This window comes from Miniopterus schreibersii (genome assembly GCF_964146895.1).
Source record: "Miniopterus schreibersii genome assembly, chromosome: 2".
In the NCBI taxonomy this organism is placed as follows: domain Eukaryota; kingdom Metazoa; phylum Chordata; class Mammalia; order Chiroptera; family Miniopteridae; genus Miniopterus; species Miniopterus schreibersii.
In genome coordinates this window covers 126,463,987-126,488,601 of record NC_138102.1, presented here as the reverse complement: position 1 = coordinate 126,488,601, position 24,615 = coordinate 126,463,987, and the positions used below count along the sequence as shown (strand labels likewise).

Here is a 24,615-nt window from a genome sequence, read left to right as displayed (position 1 = left end):
GAGGAGACGAAGCCAGAGGATGGACATTTGGGATTCGCTAATTTAGGGCTGTTTTTACAGGCTCTTTAAAAAAAATTTTTTTTTATTGGTGGGTTTGATACCATTCTTTAAAAAAATTATTTTATGAATAGGTAACCCACGTAAATGATTTCAGAATTCAAAGCTACAAAAGGGCATACACTGTGAACACTGAGTCCCTTTCTCTCCTCTGCTCCCTCAACACCCACTTCCTCCCCCCGAGAGGCAGCTGCTGCTCCCAGTGGCCAGTGCATCCTTCCAGAAACGCGTATGCAGACAAACCTCTCAGTAAAGATCCTTTTAAACCTTACGTGCTGCAAAGCCCTGAGTTCCTCGCCAGCCACATAGTTTGCATCTGTGAGACACTGTACTGGAAGGGCCGTTTCCTGCCCAAGCACCTCCACAGGCATTGCTTTGCAATGAAATTCCATTTCCTCCACTGAAAACCAACAAGAGGGCAGATTCTCCAATTTGTGAAGTTCAACTTGGCTAATGTGCTTGGTGCTTGTCCTCTGCTTCCAAATAACTGCCTTCAGTTGCTGAACTGTTGCAGCAGAGGCAGCACTAACGACACAGAGTTGACCCCTGAAGATGCAGGTAGAAACGAGAGTGGAAGCAACGAAACACATTATCTGAAAAAAGAATTTTATTTTCCCTTTCAGCCTGCGTAGAATGTATTTTGATGACACAGCTTTCAACACGCTTTGGGTTTTAAACATGTCTCCGGCTTGCTTTTGCATTTTACATTTTAGACTCAGGATTCTCTCAATCTGGCCAGGGAACGGGACTTGAATTTTAACAACGATGGCAGATTGGATTGCTTTCCTGGGGAAAGTTTTCTGGCCTGTAGGACATTAGAGAAAGTCCTGGAGAATCAGTGACTGCTAGCTTTCTTGGTGGGAGGAGGTGCTTTTCTGTGTGCTTCTACCGGGATGGGAAGGTGCTGCTGCTGCTGGAAGTGGGGAGATCCTCTTGCTCTTTCCCCCTTTGAGCAGCGCCCGAGGCAGTGAGTCTGCACTGGGTGGGTGCAGAGCTGCATGCTCTGATCAGCTGTGATCGCAAGCAACTTGGTCACTAATTGAGTATTGAAATTTGCAAGTGATTTCCTTTAAAAAATCAATTGGTTCAAATTCAAGGGTATTCCAATAATAGCATTCCTCTCGCTTGGTAGAATGAGAGGGAAAGATGCAGAGTTCCCGGTGGCATGGGTGAGTGAGCATCACCCAGCATGAAGGTAGTGGCTGAGCAAAAGTTTGAGAAGCCCCGAAATCTCCTGGCTTCCTCTCCCCCTCCCTGGGCAGTCCACTGTGTGATGTGTCACGTTGCATCCTCTGGCCACCCCATCCTCCGTCAAGACAGGGTTTCTCACCTCAGTGCTACTGATATTTTGGGCCAGACAGCTCTTTGTTGTGGGGAGCTGTCCTATAGGATGTTTGGCAGGATCCCTGGCCTCTACCCACTCGGTGTCAAGAGCACCCTTCCATTCCTGCCAGATACGACAACCAAAAATGTCTCGGGATATTGCCAAATGTCCCCTGGGGAGCATCATTGCCTCAGTGAGGACCACTGTCCTAGAAGAAGAAATTTGACAGGTCACATTAACACTGCTGCTCTGTCTGCTAATTATTAGCACCCTCCTCTTAGAAGCAGTCTGTGGACGTTTCCTTTCTAAAACACAAATCTGAGTGTAGCATTCCCTTAATTAACTCCCGCTGGTTCCCTGTTAATACAGGGGGAAAATCTGATCTCATCAAACCATGTCTTCTGCTTCTCTTTCTCCCCCTTTCCCAACCTTACGCTCCAGCCACACGGGACTTCTCAGCGTCCCCGTGAGCCCGATTCTTCCTCCATCCCTCCACAGGTGGTTCGTTCTGCCTGGAACGGCTCTGGTAAAATCCTTTCATTCTCCAGGATTAAAGCGCAGCCTCGACCTCTGTGAAAACGTTTCTAGGCAGCGTCAGATGTTCCCGTAGCGCTTTGCCTCACTTCTATTTTAGCACTTACAACACTGCTTGGTAATTGTTCATGTGTCAGTCTCCTTCCCAAGACTGTAATTAACTCAAGGCCAGCTGGCAAAGGCAATAGGGAACTAGTGAAAACCAGGTCCAGACAGAGTGGGCTGGAGCTGTGAACAGCACCATCACCAGGAGGTGCCAGGTTCTAGATGTACTCAAATCCCAGGCCCAGCCTGAGGTCTGTGGAGTGAGGGAGCCGAGGAGTCCTGGGTACGCAGTGTGAGGCTAGGGCCTCTTTCTGAAGGGCTATAGCCCTATACTTCTGAGTGTCCTCCACTCACCTCAACAGCTTTACCCTAATTTTAGGGACCGATGCTGGACATCCCTCTATGAATAAGGCATTTTTGCACTTCACTGTCTTCAGGAAAAATCATGAACTTTTAATAGTGGAAATTTAAAGACCAGTTGAAGCTATGAGGATAGGTCACCTTGGCTACTACTTGAAGAATGGCCTCTTCAAATCACACCCAGCAAGGGGTGGCCTGTTTTCTTGCCTATTTTGTTTTTGGGATAAAGGTAGTTTCAGAATAAAAAAGTGGTTATTCATTGCGAAGCTGCAGAAGAGTCCGGAAAGGCGATGTGAAGGTTGTTTCCACCTCTTCTTATTAAAATGAGAGAAAGAGAAGAAGGGGAGGGAGGGAAGGAAAAAAGACAGACTCAACTGTACCTCATATGGTGCTAAAAAAAAAAGTACATTTGCCCAGCCAGGCATGGCTCAGGGGTTGAGCTTCAACCTAGGATCCTAGGAGATCACGGATCAATTCCCGGTCAGGGCACATGCCCAGGTTGCCAGCTCAATCCCCGGTGGGGGGCGTGCAGGAGGCAGCCGATCAATGACTTTCTCATCATTAATGTTTCTCTCTCTCCCTCTCCCTTCCCCTCTCTGAAATCAATAAAGATATATTAAAAAAAAACACTACATTTTTTTCCCTTTTGGGTAACTAACCCTGAATATTATCCCACCTAAAAGGAAGGAAAGCTCATTGCCTTACCTTTAAAACTAATGCCACTCTGTGACATGTCCTAAATTATATTTGAACTATTTGAAATATTACATCAAGAAGTAACTATAAGATTGGCAACTTCTGCCATGCATGAGTGCAGGTCCCTGCAGGACTGTCATGTGGATGGATGTGTTGTCCATGTCTGAAGTGGGTGGGTGCTCCTTCCCCAGGGAGGAGAGTGGATCAGAGAACTAGAGCATGTCTGCATTTGTCTGTAGAAGCTTCTTGCTGGCGGGTGGTAATGATGCAGTTTAGCAAAGTCTTGGGCATACCGGAAAGAGAAGCAAGTTGGAGGCACTCCCCGCTCTGTTTTGGCCTGGTCTGGTCTCTGACATTAACATTCTGGTTTTCAGAGCATGTTTTGAATCTCAGATATTCTATTCATCTTACTCTTCCTGGCTCTGCTTTAGTTCATTTGGCTTTTCTTCCCTGGACACTTCCTACACTTCCTCCTCGGGGATCTGTGGTCTCTAGTCTTTGTGGTTCCCACAGACTTGTGTTTTGTGAAAGGTGGATGTTGAGTATTTGCTAACTGAATGCTCATGTGCACACATACTTGGGTATACTCTTTGCAATTATATCTGTAGTCCTCATGGTCAGTGGTATCTTAAAAATGCAGAGCTCTTTAATTAGAAACACAGTTTAATGAAACCATATTCTCCTAGGGCCAAATTTCATGCTTTTCTTCAAAGCTGTATGGACTGACTGAGGTCTCAGAAATGAAGGAGGGTGGGACAAGAAGACCTATTTTCTAAGCTATTACTCCTATAGATATAAAAAACTCCAGTCTTGTTCTCTTCAATATAGGTCAGATCCACCCGGATCTAGATTTATGGTTGGAGACCAGAGGCAGCCAGATGCCTCATGATTCTGTACTGATACCCTTTTGAACATAAAAGATTGCCCAGGGCAGTGTTGAAATACAGCACAACCCCCTCCCCCTCCTGTCCATTGTTCTGGGAGAAGCAACTAAGAATTTTAAATATAAAAGTATATTCTTTGACACCAATTCTTTGAGGTCGAGTCAGTACAATATCTGTCTTTCTAGAAGAGCTATTGCCAAAGTAATAGTGCAATTTTGCATCAGAAACCCATTTTAAAAATGCTTTAATGAAAACATTTAAAAATATTCATTCCATTTTGTTTTTCAGATGTTGTGCTCAACATACTAGTAACAAAAATATACTTGGCTCAAAAAAGGCTCAACATAGTATAAACTTATTCCTTCGAGAAGTTCCAGATTCAAGGCTGCCTTGGGATGACTGGTTATTCAGTCATCTGATGTGGGCGTATCTTCTGTTCATTCCTGGTGGGTCACTATTCAAATCAAAGCTCAAACTTTCACCATTAGAAAATATTCATGCCTGGCCGGCATGGTGCAGTGGTTGAACCTCAACCTGTGAACCAGGAGGTCATGGTTCAGTTCCTCGTCAGGGCACATGCCTGGGTTTTGGGCTCCATCCCTGGTAGGGGGCATGCAAGAGGCAGCTGATCAATGACTCTCTCATCACTGATGTTTCTCTCTCTTTCTCTCTCTCTCTCCTCCTCCCTTCCTCTCTATGAAATCAATAAAAACATTAAAAAAAGAAAAAGAAAATAATTCTGGACACCAGTCACTAATATTGCAGTGTTTATTGCATAATGCAACTAAGTGCCTTTGCATTAAGGAAAATCTTTCTTGCCGCAGTTAATGTTTTAGGGGCAATTAACGTTACTTTTAAATATAACTTTTAAAGTTTAAAAAAGGTGTTGTAGTCAGGCGATTTTTCTTATCATTGCCACTGTGTTTCAATTTTACAAGAAAAATCAGTGAATTAGTGAATTATTTCCGACAATATTTTTCATCTCTTCTAAATAAAGTAAATGAATTTTATGCTGAGCCCTGCTTATTAGAACAGAACCCTCTCTAAAACTGGCAGATGATGATGATGCCATTTACTTCCTTTTCTTGTGGCTCAGACAGTCCTCATTTGTTGAGTAATAATATCAGCAGGTCAAGACTCAGGTTTTCAGATTTATAAGGGTTAGCTGCTGCTCTATTGATCGAATGGATGCCTCTCACTAGGTCTGTAATGAGAGGAAAAATAGGATCTTCCCTTTCCCCACTTTCCCTGCTTGCTGACATCTGAGAGCTGCTAGGTCTGGGAACGTGTCTGATTGCAGCCCTGGCTTTCATGGGTGTTTTTAGTATTGGGCCTGCCTGACTGAGGTCAAGTCTGGGCAAGGTCTTACTGCAGAGCCAGGAAGATAAGCCCGAGCTTCGTAGATTTTAACCTTCACTCCTATGAGCTCTGTTCAGCTTAAACCTGCTCCTTCCCATAGCTCCCGAGCCCAGTGCCAGGCTTCCTGCCCAGCCAACTGGCTTCCTCCACAGTGCTGTTTTCATTTTTGCAACATTACTACCAGTGATTCTCAGAAAATGGCATGTTCCCTGAAAGCCGATCCCGCCTGGCCTCTCTTTCCTGCGTTTTAAGCCAGAACTCACAACCCCAGCATAGCAGCCGTCTTCTCCCTCAGAAGTTTGGTTGGGGCTGTACTCAGGACCGGTTAAGATGTTAAAGGCCCCAAGACCTGAAAATATTGTCCTCCCTTCTATCTTCCAACATAGATAATTTCAACAACAGCAACAGCAGCAGCAGCAATATATTTTTTTACTATTCATAACAAACATGTATATATCAACTATTATGTGCCAGGCACTATTTTAAGTGCTATATGTGGATGAACTCACTTAATAGTCACAACTACCATTTGAATTGTTACTATTATTATTGTGGATAATATTATTTTTGTGGATGAGGAAACCAAGGCACAGAAAGGTGAAGTAATTTGCCCAAGGTAACACAGTTGGTAAGCGAGGGAGTCAGAGTTTGAACTTGAGAAGTAGTGCCAATATCGGTGGGAATAAGCACTATTTTACGTGACACTGGTACTAAACAGAAAAGGTCAACGCTTCTGTGTGTGCCGAAGCCGAATAGCTTCTTTCTTGGTTTTCTAATTACAGATTTTGTATGTGATAGTAAAGCAATACTTTCTTACTTAATTTGGTGGCCCTGCCTTACCAGAACCCTAAGTACTGCATGTGCCTATTGGATGGTCTAGTGCTGTGCTGCCCAGTCCAGTCTCTGGTCCAACTACTAGTCTTGTTAGAAGCTTACCCCCTCCTTTGATCTTCACAGGGCCCTGTTAACTTGCCCCATTTACCAAGAGGAAGCATCTCCTGTTTCACTGGGAAAAAGAGGGGCAAGTGCGTCCCTACCATGTAGTAATGCAGAGGAGGCTGCCTGTCTGTGTCCTCGGGCAGAAGGACCTGTGGGCTCCATGCCCCCAAATCCAGGCCCCACTATCAGCTCTCAGTGTGACTGGCAGCAAACCACTTAACCTCCCTGTGTGAGGGATGATGAAAGAATGCTTTGATCTTTGGAGAGAAAAAAGCTTTATATAAATACCAAACAGGTCCACTCTTACTTGGCACCTCTTAAATTCATGTGGAGGCTGCTGTGCCTCATAAGATCCCAGCGCATCCTTAGTTACAAGGCCATGTTCCTAGCCCCGGACTCCCAAGTTTTCAATCATAATAGTGTGTCTAGTTTTGTGAAGTGCCTAAAAGCAAAAATAACTCTAAGACTTTTTACAGAGACTTTTGTCTCAAGAGCTCCAAGCAATCTAACAATAGATATTCTATAAAAACAAAACAAAAACAAGACTATACATTTTTAAAAACCTGTGTATTTTCAAACCAGATTTGTGCCCTATGTGTCTGCCGGAGTCCTGCTTCTGTTCTTTAAGCTGTTATTGATAGTGACTCGGGATAAAGCTTTCAAACACACACACACACACACAAACACACAGTTTTTAAAAGTTTTATTTTTTGACAGATTCAAAGCAGGATTCCCTTTTCCCACCGTTCAAAGGTTTGCCTTCCTTGTGTGGTGCCTGTAATCCAAAATTAGCACTCATAAGCTCCACACCTACATCATAATTCATATTCCCTCAGTGCTGTGTCATCGGGAAGAAGCTCACTTATGTACCTTTAGGTGTGGAAGGCTGAGATGACTTGGGAGAAATTTTTTTCAGGCATATTTGCATTTTTAAATTGCAACTTTGGAAGAAGAAATTAAAAATGATTGCATTTTTTATTTTTATTTTAAATCTTTATTGATTTCAGAGAGAGAAAGGAAGAGGGAGAGAGAGAGAAACACCAGTGATGAGTCATTGATCAGCTGCCTCCTGCATGCTCCCCACCGGGGATGGAGCCCACAACCCAGGCATGTGCCCTGACTGGGAATCGAACTGCGATCTCCTGGATCCTAGGTCAATGCTCAACTGCTGAGCCATGCCAGTCAGGCTGATTGCATTTTTTTTTGGCAAGGAAGAGGTGACCACTGTTCATACCCTTCACTACCATGTAGAGAATTATATCTATTGACAGGCACAGAAACTGCCACAAGAGAGAAGGAAAACGGGATCTGACATTTCCCACACACATTCTGTCCATCTGGCATTTGTCCCACTCATCTTGGTGAGATGGACAGGATTGTCACCCTTTTACAGAATGGCAGTTACAAGGTTCAGAGAAGCCAGGTATTTTCCCTATGGTCACTCAACTAACAAATAACAAAACCAAGATCTAGTCCAAAGCCCTGTGCTACACTGGAAATTAGGAGAACTATACTTGGGATTCACTTTACCTCTATAGGGAGCAACAGAGCCATCATCACTGCTCTATTCAGCCGACTTTAAAAAAAAGTAGTCACTGAGCATCTATGATGTGCCAGGCTTCCCTAAGCACTGGGAACCCAAGACGAACATGGCGTGACCTCTGTCCTGGAGAAGCTACTGCTTCTTGTTTAAGTGACAGAACATCTTCCAAAAGGGCAACCTTATGGCAGTGCAGTAGACTTAGGTGTAAGCATAAGTTAATGTAATATGATGAATAATACATAACTTGTTGGGAGCTTATGTTTAATGCATTATCTTATTACATTGTTTAAGAACTCCAGGAGATAGGGAGCCTTATAATCTCCATTTTATAGCTGAGGACACAGTACGTCTGTGCTGTCCACTATGGTAGAGATGTGGCTATTTAAACTGATCAATTAAAATTAAATAAAACTATAAATTTGGTTCCTCAGTAGTGCTAGCCACATTTCAAGTGCTCAGTAGCCACTTTTGCCAAGTGCCTACCATATTGGACGGTGTTGCTATAGAACATTTTCATTGTGGCAGAAAGTTCTGTTGCACAGCCTGCTCTGAGTCGTTTTCCTCCGGAGGAATGTGGGAATGGACTTAGGTCTGACTCCAGAGTATTAGCTTTTAACCATTGTGTTATATGGTCTCCTTAATATTTAGTGAAATTCAGGAGGGGCAAGGACAGAGTTAAAAGTCTCTTATTTCTTTAAGAAATAAGAATAGCTGAGATGGTAGGGAACTAGAGACATGTTGACAGTTTCCTTTGCAGGTTTTTTTTTTGTGTGTGTGTGTGATACTTGCAGGAACTGGAAACTTTCTTTCACTGGTTAGGAAAGTAGTTAGGACTTGCTGTTTGTGCTTTTATGGAACCGTAAGGTGACTTTTGCTAAAAGTTACACTAAGATTTTGCATTATTTACTTTTAAGCCTCAGTTCCCAGCATAGTACCTGGTCCATAACTGGCACACAGTAAATGAACTTGCACTAAATTTCAAAAAAGATAGCCCTAGTATTTTCAGCCAGTCTCAAAAGAATTGTAGTGCAGAAGAGTAACATTGGTGGCCTTCCTTACGATTCCTAAGGGGGAAAAAGTAAGTAAGACTTTCTCCAGGGCGGTATCCAGGTGCTTGACTTCATAAAAAGAGGGCCTCATATGTGTTTACGCTGTGATAGTGATGAAAGAGGGAGTGATCGTAAGAGCTGCCTGTGTTCTGGGCTGGATGATATGGTATGCTATTTTAAAATCTAAACTAAATAAACTCTGTATATGGCTCCAAAGTGAGCACTGGGAAAAAAAATCACCTCAACACCAAATTAATTCCTGTTATCATCTCCTTAGTGCAGTGAAAACAAACCAAGTCACCCCCTTTCCGATGCGTCCCGGTGTGTTATGGACCTGCAGGCACTTACCCACCAAATGCTCTGACAGCTGGAAAAAATACCGTGTTGGCTCCCAGCTCATCCAAGGCTCCACCCTCCCGCTCGTCTTCCTTTCCTTCGTGATGTAGCTCAAGTGTTGGCTTCTGTGTCATTTAGAACAAACAAACCCTGTAGAAATACGGTTTAAAAGACAGATGCGCCTGATTTGGGAAGGGAAGCAAATGTGGGATGCTCGCTCACTGCTTCTTAAAGGCTTTGATTTACAGCAGGAATTGAAAGGAGTTGTTCAACGCATAGCTGGAGGAGTGAGCTTTGGAAACTGATAAGGGGTGGGGGGGATGGCAGACTTGTTTTGAATTTGAATTTAACAACCAGGACCCTTGTTTCTCCAAGCAGCGAAAACGGTGGCAACTTTCTTAGAATGATTTAAGAATTCCCTGGAGGCATTTTGCCCAGCCCCTTTGTAGGCCCATTTCAGCAGGCTTCAGAGTCCTTCTAACAGGGCTTATCAGAGAAGATTCCAATTTAGAGCAGCCAAAGTTTAGTGTCTGATATCAGCTCTAGCTTTTCGTTGGTTCTTTCTTTTTCTTTGTCAAAAGGAGACATGATGTTTTACAGTGTTAACAGTTTTGAAAGGTCCTACATTTCCAGTGAACAGAGCGCTATTGTGAAAGGACTCTGAAAAGCATTATTCAGGTAAAAATGCATCAAAGGAATGCGAGTTAAAAAGAGAAAAGTTTGCCGATGTAGAGATTGGAGGCAGCATGTGCTGACAGTTGCAATTATAGCCAAATAATTGAATCTTTTAAGAAGGATCTGGCGAGATAGGGCAAGAGCTATAGACTCACATCGGAAACCTGCTCATAATTGGACACTCAGGGGTCCAGCTATGGATGCCATAACCGATGCAGGGAACTGCTTTATCTGCAGGACATAAAAGCTATTGCATTTTGTAAAATAGGGTGAAATAGCATGATTCAGCCCAGCAGAATTTAACTGATGCAAATGTTGGAGAGAAGGCTTAGTCTCCTCCCTCAGGCTCCCAATAGTCTGGAACCTCTTTCAGTCCCGGAGAGTTGCAGTCAACCTAGCTTCTAAGTCCTTCTGTCTCGAAGAAACTCAAGAAAATGTCAACTTCTCAAAGTTAATTAATTGATTTTATCAGTGACGTTAAAGATCTATCTACTTCAATTTTCTTTGTCTACACCCCTCGAATTAGCAGGAGACACTGGGATGGAGAACAATCTGGTGTTTCTTTCTGAGAGTGTTCCACTAATGTCATAGAAGATAAGAACCTTTGTTCTGGTGTTGAAATGTGGAGCTCAAAGCCTGGCTCCAGGAGAGGCGGGGGCCTGTGCACACTGCGGCTCCACTTGCTCAGGAGTCTGAGTGGTGGTTCTTCTTCAGGGTCTCTGGGTGGGAACATCCCTGAGAAGAGGGCACAGACTAGCGAAGTACAGAGGGATCATTCTACTTATAATGGGGCAAGGGTACCCCTCACATGCCATTAATGCTTCTGTTAAACATCTTGCTTCAGGATTTTTTTTTTTTTTTTTTTTAGAGTGAGTGGAAGGGAGGGAGGGAGAGAGAGAAACATCGATGCTGCGAGAAACATCAGTTGGTTGTCTCCCACACACATACTGACTTGGGCAGGGGATTGAACCTACAAACTAGGCATGTGCTCTGACTGGGAATCAAACCCACGACCTTTCGGTGTATGAGTCGATGCTCCTACCAATTGAGCCACACCGGCCAGGGCCAGGCTTTCATTCTTTTTTTAAAAATATATATTTTTATTGATTTCAGAGAGAGGAAGGGAAGAGCAGAAGGGAGAGGGAGAGAGAGATAGAAACATCAATGAGAGAGAGTTATTGATCGGCTGCCTTCTGCACACCCCCTGTTGGAGATTGAGCCCAAAACTCCAGCATGTGCCCTGACCAGGAATCAAACCTCAATTTCCTGGATCATAGGTCAATGCTCGACCACTGAGCCACACCGTTCAGAGCCAGGCTTTTATTCTTAATGAAACAATAGAACTTAAGCTGCTGAATTGTACGATTTTTTTCTTTCAAATTTATAATTCCTCCTTTCCTCTTCTATGTATAGTTGGATTATCTTATCACTGCAATGCTATTAAGGTTCTAAAATTGTCTGTGATTATAGGTTTCTGATAATGGTACTTTAACTTAAAACCCAGGTGACAACTGTTTTTCTACCACAAACTGACCCCTTAATGTCTTTGGATCTCTTGTATTTCCCTTCCTCTTTCTTTTCCAGTTGCAAGCTTTTCACTTTCATTTCTACCGTTTAGATTGCATTAGGAGCTAGGTAGATGGAAGACTGTCTTCTGCAGCAGCTTCCTCAAGTATTTAATAAGCTCAAAAGTAAATCCAGAATTGCACCAAGAATTCACCAGCATGTAGCCACGACCTCTCCTATTCTCACATTATGAAGCACTTAGCTCTGTGCCTGACTCACAGCGAGCATTTCATATGTGTTAGGCACACACATTATTTTTCTTTCTGTCTACCTTGCTTATTTATACCGTGAGCTAACACCATCATCAGTATTTCCCTCGAGTTTGACATCTGGTCTAATTTTGGAGTTACTGTTGGCACATTTTCTGCCTGGATCAGTGGGGTGCTTTAGTATTTACAGTTGGGGTATTCAGGTTTATCCATGGTGGGCCACTTGATCCCAGTTCCAACAGTGGTGCAGACTGCATGACCTTTAAAAAACTCATCACAGGAGTGAGTCCATGGGGTCCACTCCTAGCATGGAAGTATTAGATTTTTAACTGAATCAAATGCACATGGAGGAATAATTAGCTACCTAGTGACCTTTCTGTCACATCCTTTCATCATTCTCCAGTATTAATGATGTGGTTCTAGTGGAATTACACTTGGGAAGCTCAAAATCACACAATCACATTCAGCTTTGGTTTCAGGAACTAGTTGCTTGAAGCTTGCTAGCAGAGCTCTTAGCATCATCAGTTATGAACTGGGTCTCCACTCTGGCTGTGTCTCATTACCACCCACAGAGCTTTTTAAAAGATACAGATACTCAGGTCTGTCCCAAAGAGCAGGCCTGAATTGGTGTTAGGTAGGACCCATCCCTTGGTATTTTTAAAAAGGCTCTTCAAGTAACTTGGAGGGTGGAAGACTACTGAATGGCCGGACAACTTTGGACATACTGACTGTATTTTTATTTGTATTCACTAACTTGGTTGAACTCTCCTCTTCACAGCCTTAAGGCCCACCCCCCTTCTCATTTACTCTACAAATACAAGTTAAGATAGTAGAGTAGAAAGAGCTTAGCTTTGAGGCAGATTTCAAATCTTGTCTCTGTCTCTGATTAACAGGGTGACCTTGGAAAAGATGCTTAAATGTACCGACTTTTAGTTTTCCCATTTCTCAGATGGGATTAAGAAGACTTCTTTGTAAGTGGAGATTAAATTAATAATGTGATAGGAAAACATTTCATACAGTACCCAGCACACAGTAAGAGTATCTGTTAGCTTTCCTTTTATTTCTTTCTGTCTTTAATTTCTTAATGGTCAAGATGTGGGGCTTGGATAACATTTGAGCTTCCCCTTATCACTGAGTCTGATTCTTAGCCGTGGGCATTGTGATTGGAGAAAAAAACCAATACGTATTATTTTCCACGAATTTAGTGTATGTGCAAGAAGAAAGCTTCTGGCACACAGCTGACAGGGAATGAATTTGGAGTTTCTCTTAGCATCATGTCCACATATCTCGCCTGGCTGCCCTTTTGCTTGATGTGACTATGAAGTGGCCAGCCAATGTGGGGATGTGGTTTCAGTTGTGGGAACAAGGTTTTTGACTGAGCAATGCCATCTGTTTTATGTGGGCATCAATCTTGTTCCTTTGACCACCATTCACTTGCTTCAACCACATGACCATCCCACCTACTTTATACTTGTAATATTGGTGGTAGCACCTGGCATTTATATTGTAGCACCTGTTTGATGTGATACACTTCAGAGGAGCCCAGGTGAAATCAGGAAACATCTTTCAATTACTACCTGGCTAATTGGTTTTTGTAAAGAAAATGAAATATTGCTGCCTCTTGATCTATTCCCGGAGAGTCCTAGGGGACTTCAAGCCAATATAACTTGGTATCAGGGAACAGTCTGTGATTCATGGAAATGACTCAGTAAGTCATCTGCCTCGATAAATTGTGACACATCATGCTTTTGCCTAGTCATCTGGCTCCAAATGGAAGCTCAGGCAAATGAGCCAGGTTCTAAGCTTCTATCAATGCTTGGTTCAGGCTAACCAAAGCAGATGCCTGGGGGGGTCTTGCACTCTGCAGGCTCAAGGGAGTTGCTGGTGTTATAGGCAGATAAATTGTCTATGGGAAAAGCCACTTTGATTATGATAGTATGATCTTCTGCTGTTTCCCAGGACCTGGCAAAGTGTAAATGAGATGCAGTGCAAGTGAAGGGTTCAGGGCAAGAGTTTGGAAATCATGACAAGCTGGAGTCAAGTTTTGGTTTTATCACTGTTTATAGTAAGAGTCAGCAAGCTTTTTCGGTAAAGGCCCGCTGGTAAACATCTTAGGCTTTGTGGGCCATATGATCTCAGTCACAACTACTTGACTCTGGTGTTTTAGTCAAAAGGGGCCAAGACAAGACATAAATGAATGGACATAGCTGTGTTCTAATAAAACTTTATTTACAAAAATAGGTCAGTGGGCCAGATTTGGTCTGCGGCTATAGTTTGCTCACCCCAGATCTACGGGACCTTGCACTAATAAATTACATTAATCTAAGTTTCCCTTGAGGATTAAAAAGAGATAATATATATAACAAAACACTTATATGCTGGATATAAAGTAAGCACTTGGAAATAGTAGTTGCTATTATTTTACTAAAAATATTCCATAATTTAAGATGCCATTGATTATAAGGTACATCTGGGATTTCAGAGTTGTTAAAATGTGATAAAAGTCTTGGAATTGATGAAATTAACAGTAATTAATTAGAGTGACAAGGTTATATGTAGGATTTTGTCTTGTTCTACCAGTGGTAGTTAAAGCTTCTAGTGTAACATTTCTTTGTGATGTTTTTCTTGTCAGGGACACATGTCACGAACTCCTGGGACATGTTCCACTCCTTGCGGATCCTAAGTTTGCTCAGTTTTCACAAGAAATAGGCCTGGCATCTCTGGGAGCATCTGATGAAGATGTGCAGAAACTAGCCACGGTCAGTTTACTTTCAACTTAAAAACCTGTTCTACTTATGTCCATTTGTAAGGTAAAGAAAGAGTTGAGAGTTATCAACTATGGATTTTAAAGCAAACGTTCTGGATGGGGCATGGTGTGTTTTTTGGAAGCAGTGTGTTTTTGGCTTATTAACCACATAAATAGTTGTATTTTATTCTTCTCATTCAGGGGTTGGCTAAATAGTAAATATTTTAGTCTTGCAGGTCATAATGTCTCTGTCACAACTACTCAGCTCAGTCACTATGGTGCAGAGGCAACCACAGACAACACGTCAATGAATGACTATGGCTTTGTTCCAATAAAACTTTATTTATTAAAAGCTAGAGGTGGGCCAGAGTTGGCCTGTATGCTGTAGTTTGCTGACTCTCATTTCAAGAAATATTGATAATAGTAAATTATCTGATAGTTTAAAATAGCTGATTTCCTAGAAATATTAATAATAGCGAAAGGTATGCATTTATGGTGAAGTAGGGGTTGTGCTTGGGATTATGTCGTTGATTAGTTGCAATGGTTGCAATTTGAGTCAGCGGTTAGAAGCTCAGGCTAAATAATTATGATTTGTACAAAACCAGAAAAAGATTTTATAGATGCTGTGTTCTCAGCAAGGTTCTTCTCAAAACATGCAAGGTATAATATTGGCAGCTACATTTAAGATGCTGAAAAGCCAGATCTAGCAAGTTCATATGATTTCAAAGAGCTCATAAGAAAGCAGGTTTAGCAAATTCACTTTCCTGCAGGGACTAGTTAGGTAGCCTAAATGAGCAAAGCTACCAGAGGAAGAGATAATGGGATCTTCAGTTGTGTGCATTTGACACAGATACACATTGATGGCATATTAGACATGCAAGAGTATTCTTCACTTCCACTATGAAATAAGTTTTTTGCTTAGATTTCTTAAAACACACAGCCCTTTCAGTATATCTCTTGTGTCCTACTTTTTAAAAAAAAATATTTCAAAAAAAGCTTTCCTTCCTTCCTTCCTTCCTTCCTTCCTTCCTTCCTTCCTTCCTTCCTTCCTTCCTTCCTTCCTTCCTTCCTTCCTTCCTCCCTTTAACAAATATATCTTTATTGGTTTCAGAGAGAGGAAGGGAGAGGGGGAGAGAGAGATAGAAATATCAATGATGAGAGAGCCATTGATCGGCTCCCTCCTGCATGCCCCCGACTGGGGATCAAGCCTGCAAACTGGACATGGAATTGAACTGTGATCTCCTGGATCCTAGGATGATGCTCAACCACTGAGCCACGCCCGACTGGGCTGTGTCCTACTTTTGACAGAGATATGGGAACTGGCAAATATTTCTCTACTAGAAGAAGAGCAGCAGTGCAAAAGCCATGCTGTTGGTGTAGTGTGGGCATGAATAAGGGCTAGCGGGGACTTCAGGGAGCTTTAGGAGAGCCTGCATCTTCTACATCGAAGGCTGGTCCTCACTTCCTGCTCATGGCTGCCAGATGGAAGTGCAGGCCTTTGTGTTGCCAGATCTCCAAATGCTTTTAAAAAGAGCCCGGCAATCTAGATTTCTAAATAGAATTGAATGATTTAAAAAATTTGGCTCATAAAAAAACTAACATTTTCAGCTGAGAAAAAATATATTTGTAGACAGAATCAGGTTCTTGACTTTCCATTTGTCACCTTTGCCCTAGGGAATATATCATATATATATATATATATATATATATATATCTCTTTATTGATTTCAGAGAGAGGAAGAGAGAGGGAGAGAGGGAGAGAGATAGAAACATCCATGCTGAGAGAGTCATTGATTGGCTGCCTCCTGCACGCCCTCGACTGGGGATTGAGCTCACAACCCAGGCACGTGCCCTGACTGGGAATCGAACCTTAGTCTCCTGGATCCTAGGTTGATGCTCAACCACTGAGCCACGCCCGGCTGGGCTATCTTATTTATATTGACTATTTATTTTAGCACATAACAAGCAACCCCAAGACAGTGGCTTCAAACAATGAACATTTTTTACCTCTAAGTGTCTGTGGTTGGGAATTTGGGAACAGCTCAGCCCTCAAGATGGGGGCTGGGCCTGCAGTTGTCTGAAGGTTTGGGAATCTTCACATCACCATATTCTATTCATCAGAAGGGACTCACTCCAGCCCACACTCAAGGGGAGGGGAATTAGGCTTCACTTTTTGGGGAAAGGAGTGTCAAAGTGTTGCGGATACATTTTAAAACTATCCCACACGAGTCCTGTTACTTAATTCTCAAACCTTGGATCTGGGTTTAAACTCCACATTTTGGAATCTTTCCCCCTGCTTTTTAAGTTTCCCTTGAAATGTTCTGGTTTCAGCCTTTGACTCCCAAGAACTCATACTTTTGATCAGGGATGAATGTATTGCTTACCTGCCTGACTCTGAACAGCCACAAACTGGGATTTAACTCTGCCAGGTTGTAAGTGTGTGTGTGTGTGTGTGTGTGTGTCCAAAGAGAGGAGGAGAACAACTAACGTGGGACCTGATGAATGTGAATGAAGGTGGCTCCTAGTGAGTGAGTGATCTTACCCTTTTCTTAAAAGCAGTGACAAGAAAGCAGTTTTATTGTCTCTTATTTTTACACTCCATCGAATGATGATTAATTCCATTATTCAAACTAATGTGTGCAAAGAACATGACATGGTCCCCACTTTTCAAACCCTGATAGCCTATAGAGAAAACAAGATTTTTCAGAGGAGGGAAAGTTTATACTGAGTCTTGAAAGATGAGAAAAAGTCAGCCAAGTGGTAGAGAGGGAAAGGGGGAACAGAGGAATAGTTTCAGCTGGAATAAGAAGTCTCTCTGGTTTGGGGGCTCAGCAGGGAAGGTCTGCTCATCAGTTTTGAGGGCTATGCTGAGGCCCAGGGTTGCCTTTTGTTTTCAGTTTCTGCTGCTGCTGTAACCAATTACTCACGGCTTAAAATTACACAAATTTGTTATGTTACAGATTCATACAGTTAGAATTCCGAAGCAGTTTTCACTGCGCTAAAGTCAAGGTGTTGGCAGGGCTGTGTTCCTTTTGGAGGCTCTAGGGGAGAATCTGTTTTCCTTGCTTTTTCTAGCTTCTGGAGGTTGCCCACATTCCTTGGCCCATGGCTCTCTTCTTCTACCTTCCAAGCCAGAATGTTGCATCTTTCTGCCCTTTCTTCTATTGTCACATCTCTCTCTCACTGACTATAGCTGGGAGAGGTCTTCTACTTTTAAAAACTGATATGACACATTGGGCCCACCTCAATAATTCATGATAATCTTCACCTCAAGGTCCATACTCTTAATTATATCTACAAAGGTAACATATTTATAGGTTCTGGGGGTTAGGGCATGAATATCTTTGGGGATCATTATTTTTCATTTCTATTTTTATATTTATAGGAAAAAAACTAATACATGTACCTTGAAAACAATTTTATTAGGGCCAGTAAATCTATAGGATGATCCAGTTTCTTTTGGAACTTACATTTCTTAGCATGATCCCAATACCCTTGGCTGTGGATTGCTCTACCTCCAATAGCTAAAAACACTTCCATTTGTTAGAGAGTATTGGGTCATTAATCATGTTTCTCTCTCTCTCTTTCTCCCTCTTTTTTCATTTTTTCATTGTCCTTTCCTTGGAATGTACCTGCCTATCTGAAATAGCCAATCAAGTCAACAGATATTCTTTAAGTGGCTGAAGAATCTTAGGTACCATGAAATAGGGATAGAAAAAGACTAAAAGGTAATACTTGCTTCAAGGAACTCACACTCTAGTACACAAAAATACAGAACACCCCAAGTCAGTGTCAACTTTTATTAGGATACATGAGCAGATATGTAGGAGGAGTGGATTTAAGGAGTAGATTAAATATTCTAAGTGTGTGTGAGTTCTGAGTTCACTGTTGGATACTGGGATTCAGGATGGGAGCAGGGACCAGCAGAGAGGTTCTTCTCTGTATAGGAAGTGACTGGTGACAGATTAGGGAAGAGCAAGGATCTCCCAAGGGAGCCAACTTACCTGGAATCCTGCAGTTCAAAACAAAACAAAACAAAACAAAACAAAAAACAAAACGAGTGGAAACTTGCAAAAGACTTTCACCTGAAAGATTCTGAGTCTCTTCTAAATGCAGTGAAGATTTGGGGTGGAGGGCTGGCGTCTCACCATGGTTTTGCCTGATCTCATTTCTCTTTTCCGGATATTGCATGAGGCCCACCCCAACTCTCTTTGATTTCCCCTCTCACAAGCTTTCCAGTTCCAATTCTTTCCAATGTTATAGATTGCCCACTTACTTTGAACAGTGTTTTGCAGACCAAAGAGAAATTTGGAAAGCTTTTTCAGTGTGATGTGGAAGATACAGAAGATAGACTCACAGTGTGAGGAGGCTAGGACGATTTTTCCTGAAATGATACTAAAACTTCCTTTGACTTCTAGAACCACATCCAGTCCCTCAGTTAAAACCAAAGTGAATGGGCCCGACCAGCATGGCTCAGTGGTTGAGCATCTACCTACGATTCAGGAGATCCTGGTTCAATTCCCAGTTAGGGCACATGCCAGGGTTGCGGGCTTGATCCCTAGCAGGGGCATGCAGGAGGCAGCTGATCAATGACTCTCTCATCATGGATGTTTCTATCTCTCTCTCCCTCTCCCTTCCTCTCTCTGAAATCAATTTAAAAAAAAAAAAAAAATATATATATATAAACAAATAAAAAACCAAAGTGAATGGAAAAGTGCTGGAAGATGGTCTTGAGAAAAAACACAGATTTCAGCCAGGCAATTTCAAAGTAAACCCTGGAATAAAGAACCTATTAGATGACATGCATATTAATGACCCTCAAGACGTATGCTAAAGCTAGAAGCCCAATTAAATGACCCAATTGCAAAAACTAAGAGATTAGAGCTAAGGTTTCACTAGGAGGGGTAAAAAGTCCAATGGTGGGGCGACAGTGCTGGTTAGCAAGTCCTCCTAGCTGTCCAGATGAGAAATGGAGGTATTGTTAGCTGATTTCCTCAAAGTTGTTCCCATTAAGTCCCCTGAAGAAATCCTAGAACAAAATGAGATGAGATGTACCAAAGGAGAAAAATCCATAGAGTGGACAAATGGAAAGCCATGGAAATCACTTTATGCAGGCCAATGAGACAGGCCATATTATTTTTTTACTCTAGGCGAGATTTATATTATTAATGACTTTGTTTATATAGTGCCGGCTTTTCCTTGTTTAGGAATTTAAGCACTGATGAAAAAGAGTCGTGCCTAGTGAAAGCAGACGCTTAATAACTTTCTGTGTGATGTGCTGTCAACGAATCTATCTAAGGAAGAAAACAACCCCTGCTAGGACTAATTGGCACCGCCAAACTCTGTCTTGTCCCAGCTGCTTTTGAACTTCTGGGTCTGATTTCAGAGGAACCAGTCGATTGCCTGTAGCTACTGCCTCCCCTTTGCTATATTTCTGCCTGATATTTATTTTGACATTTTAATAATGCTCAGTTTTGAGAACGAAGCTATCTCCGCTGTTTTATGTGGGCAATGGTTTCTACGCCCTGAGAACCATTTAAATGAAACTCTTTTGTATCTGAAGAAATTGATGCTGCTGCTTGGTAAATGTATTTCAAATGAATTGTTATACATGTAAATAATTTGCCCTCTGGTGGGTAGTGACTAAGGCCACTGGTTTTGGCAGCTGCACTCTTCTCATGCTAGTTATAGCAGTCCAGGGCCTGTGTGTGATAGATATGCAAAAATATTCCCAATAAGGGCTGCTAAGAGTGAGCTATAATTTTGAGACCAGCCATTTCCCACTGTAGTGCTGGCTTAAGTGGATTTAATAGATTACTGTCTTCTTTAAAGGTTGTAAATGTAAATGCCTTCAGGGACCAGATTGGTCGCAAACATGTGTGAAACAGCCTGATAAAAGATAATAAGGAGTATTGGCGCCTGTGGAGAACTGGAGAACACACATTACACCTAATGGCCTTCCAATTCAAAAATTAAAACAAAACTAAAAGTCTTTGGCTACAAGTTATGTCTGCAAGCTGAAACAGTACTGTAGGCTCTCAGTTGCCAGCCTTTGTATCTAAAGTTAGATTATACACCGGACTATACCACCAGCCCATCCTACTTTCATCTTCATATCATATTGAACATTCTCAATGACTCTTTGCTGGACAACTGGCTATTTTTTTCCTAAGAAAAGATGGCTATCACAGTGCTCACTAGAAATAAGTGTCTCAGTGTTCTTGAGAGGTGACCGGTTTTGCATTATAATTTTAAACAGTTACAAGCAGGTGTGTCACACGTATGCACTGAGTACGTGCCAAAGACTTATTGAATTCATTAATGAGAGAAAAGCAGGATGGTAAATCCAGCTGAAAGAAGAATTTAGGGAACTGAGACTATCTAGTCCCTGAGAGAAAGAATCCTGGGGTAAGGTGCAGAATGGTTTCTGTTTTACAGGGCAAGAAACTGTAGCCTTGAAGTTATCTTTTCTACCAGGCAGAAATCATTTACATGTCTAGTGAGTAAAAATAATGAGCAATTTATCAGTCTTCACAAGGTAACAGATATCTAACTCACAGCATGTGGGCCCTAGTCCTTAGTAAATAGGAAGTCAGACAAAGGTTATATAGCTCCCAGATCAGTGCTTTTCAGACTGTAATCTAAAGTAACCTAAGGGTCTTATGAAAATGCAGATTCTGTGCACACAGGTCTGGAATGGGGCCTAAGGTCTGTGTTCTTTCTTTCTTTTTTTTTTTTTTTAATAATTTTAATTTTTGTTTAAAGTTTTTTCTCCCCAATGACCCGTTCCCCCCCCCCGTTCCTTCCCCCTCCCCAGTCCCTCTCCCCACCATTGTCCGTGTCCTTGGGTTGTGTACATATGCATATAAATTCTTTGGTTACTCTCTCCCCCTCCACCCACCCGCCCTCCTCCATCCCTCTGACATTCGTCAGTCTCATCTATGCTTCCATGTCATTGAATCTATTCTGCTCGTCAATTTATTAAGTTCTTTAGATTCCACGTATAAGCGAGATCATGCGATATTTTTCTTTTGCTGCCTGGCTTATTTCACTTAGCATAATATTCTCCACATCCATCCATGCTGTCCCAAAGGGTACGAGCTGTGTTATTTCTGACAAGATTCCAGGTCATGCTGATGCTGCTGGTCCAAGAAAAGCAGGTGACCTATTAGACAGGTGGGCCTGTTAGACAGGTGGGCCTGTTAGAAGGGTGGCCTGTTAGGTGGGCCTGTTAGAAGGGGGTCCTGTTAGACAGGTGGGCCTGTTAGAAGAGTGACCTGTTAGGTGGGCCTGTTAGAAGGGGGTCCTGTTAGACAGGTGGGCCTATTAGACAGGTGGGCCTGTTAGACAGGTGGGCCTATTAGACAGGTGGGCCTGTTAGAAGGGTGGCCTGTTAGACAGGTGGGCCTGTTAGAAGAGTGACCTGTTAGGTGGGCCTGTTAGAAGGGGGGCCTGTTAGAAGGGTGGCCTGTTAGACAGGTGGGCCTATTAGACAGGTGGGCCTGTTAGACAGGTGGGCCTGTTAGACAGGTGGGCCTGTTAGTGCTCAAGTATGTCTTCGAAAAGGCACATGGTAATCTTTTAGACTTATTTACATATTTGATACTTTCCCTAAAAACTGGATTAAAAGGCTGTCAGCAGATAAATACTATGTGGCATGAGATGAGTTTATTTAGGACTTACTCTGGGCCTGAAAAGGGACCCTGCAATCTAGGACTGCCTTGTCATTGGTTCTGTTTTGCATGTCTGCTCTCACACCCTCCTGCTGCCTGCTACTTTGCCATATGTCTTATATTATTGAATTGTACAGCAATGCACAAACAGAAACTTGCTCATAACATAAATTTAGGAACTAGTCCTAGGAAAGTATTGGTTTCTCTTCTCCCAAATATTGGGAAATGTAAAGGGGCTCCTTTCACCAAATGGTGAATCCGATCCCATGATGCAGATGGCTTCAATTCAGTCTATTCATTTCTCACATCATAAAGGCGTTTGAACAGATGAAACTGTGCAGCACTTCTAGGAGAAAGCAATCAGTATGAATACACCACAGATGTTTCCCAAGCAGAATAAATCGGCCTCTGGCCCAGTTGGAATTTTCCCTGTACTGAGAGTTTTGGGTCATCCATTCAACTCTGTCGACTCTGACATGTGTTTCTCTTCACTTTCTGATGGAAGGGATTCTGTCACTGGGTCTTTGTAAGGCTGGTGAGAGAGGTGTCCTGGCCAAGGGTAATGAAGGAATAAGCGACCTTTCCCAGAATGTGTTCCCAGACCCTTAGTCTCACAAAATGATATGAATTCTGTAAAAGGAGGGATCCATGGGAAAATATATTTGGGAAACACTGGGTTAAATAAAGTGAAAAGCTTTGTTTTTAAAGTGCAGAACTTTTCAGAGCCTTTAATAAGATAAGGTGCAGAGAAAATCTCCACAAATGACAAAAAAATTGTTTTTCCAAATTTACTGTGCTTTTTCTATTTTAAGATGCCATTGATTGTAAAACACACCCTTAATTTAATAGTTTTTCTTTCTTTTTTTTTTTTAGGGGGGAAAAATCCAGCTAGCATTTTTTTTTTTTTTACATTGTAAAATGAGGCTCCATTTTGGAAATGTTAAAAAGTAAAAAAAAGTGAACTTGAGACTTGAGAAACTACATAATATAGTCACAGAAGTCTGTTTTATGGAATGAGCATTAGCATCTCAGACTATTAATATTCCAAGGAGCACAGTTTAGGAGATAAAAGTCCAGAATATGTTTTGAAAGGGTTGAATTCATTGTGAGTAGAGACCTAACCACAAGCTAAATTTTTGTTCTTTCTTTTGTTTTGTTTTTTTGCAGGAAAGAAATGTCGTAAAATCAATAATATAGGATTCTGTTTATACTTTATCAAAACAAATAATTTATTTGTTCCAAGTAAAAGAGTTTGCATTGATTGGGGCTTTTGATGGCCATGAATCAAGTGTGTTTCAATTTTTAGGTATAACCAGTACTTTCAAATGCTGAGAGTGGTAATAAAATGTACATTTAGTTTTAAACTAAGAATTGACTATAATTCATAGTATAAGTATAATTGTAAAGGTAGCATTAGTTTATGAATTGACAATTAATGTTTTCTCGCCTGCTGAGGACATTAGCTTGTTTCTAGGTGTCTCATGTCTTTGCCTACCTGGCTGGGGGTTGGGAACTTTTGGATGCTTTTAAAAGAAAGCTCTAGTTCCTTCTGAAGATGGATGACATTAAAAGTGATCATTTCAGTATCTCTACAGAAGGCTTGAATTAATAAGCCCGAGGCTTATTTAGTCCATGTAGCACCTTTGAAGTAGTTCAAGTGTTTGGATCTGATACAAAGCTGACAAAAGCCTGAAAGGAATGCACTTATATATATTTTTAATTGAGATGTTCGGGTAGATGATCAGTTTGTGTGTTATTTCCAAGAGTAACTTAACTAAAAGTTAATAATATCTATTCCTACTCATTGCTTTCACTTTTATGTTTTTTATGCATATAGAAAAGTAGTAACGCTTGCAAAGAACACTATATTTCTTTAACTAGTCCCATAGCGCTTTTTCAGTTCTTTTTCACTGTTTTCACCATTAGCTTCCCTTGAACTTTTTCTACCGGGGGCTCCAAGGCCACACCTCCTTCTGACTATAGCTGTCTTCTGAGAATTTCGATATAAGAACTAAGACTATTTTGCTGTATCTGTTTGTGTATGTTTCATGCATGATATTCATTGTTGCCATTATGAGGTGTGTGCCATCAATTCACATCATAATGACACCACCATTATTTGGAATTAAAAAATGAGCTCCAGATTGCCCGCTATGTTTAGAAACAAATCCATTTGCAATAGGGAATAGTTGTATATTTTTGCAACTCAAATCTTTCTTCATTTATAACTATGTCCTAGGGGCTTCAGAGAGCCATTATATAACTGCAGATGAGAAAAAACCCCCAACAACCTACTTTAGATATTTGGAAACTCATAAAAATAGAGCTGCTTTGGTAACTGTTCATTCTCTGTTCATGTGCTGAGTGAGCTCTGTACCCACTTAATTTTAGCCACGTAAATACCACAAGTCAGCAGTGGGGGGTCCCTCAGCACTTGATGAAGCCGCTATTCAGGATGTTTGACGGGCAGTGTGTGGTGTGGTGCAATGTGGAAAGGGTCTGAATCTGAAGTTAGCCCAATGGGGTTTGAGTGCCAGCTTTTTTATCCCCAGCTTTATTGAGATATAATAGATACATAACAATGTGTAAGTTTAAGGTGTACAATTTGATATAATACACT

The 24,615-nt window shown here is 41.7% G+C and overlaps 1 protein-coding gene across 1 annotated transcript in view; it reads left to right on the top strand.

The window, feature by feature from the left end:
* Positions 1 to 24,615, top strand: part of TPH2 (tryptophan hydroxylase 2) — a 93,390-nt gene that overhangs the window by 37,932 nt on the left and 30,843 nt on the right. Inside the window, exon 8 of the mRNA XM_081128221.1 lies at positions 14,209 to 14,335. Within this exon, the coding sequence (XP_080984347.1) occupies positions 14,209 to 14,335 (127 nt within the window). The remainder of the gene's footprint in view (positions 1 to 14,208; positions 14,336 to 24,615) is intronic.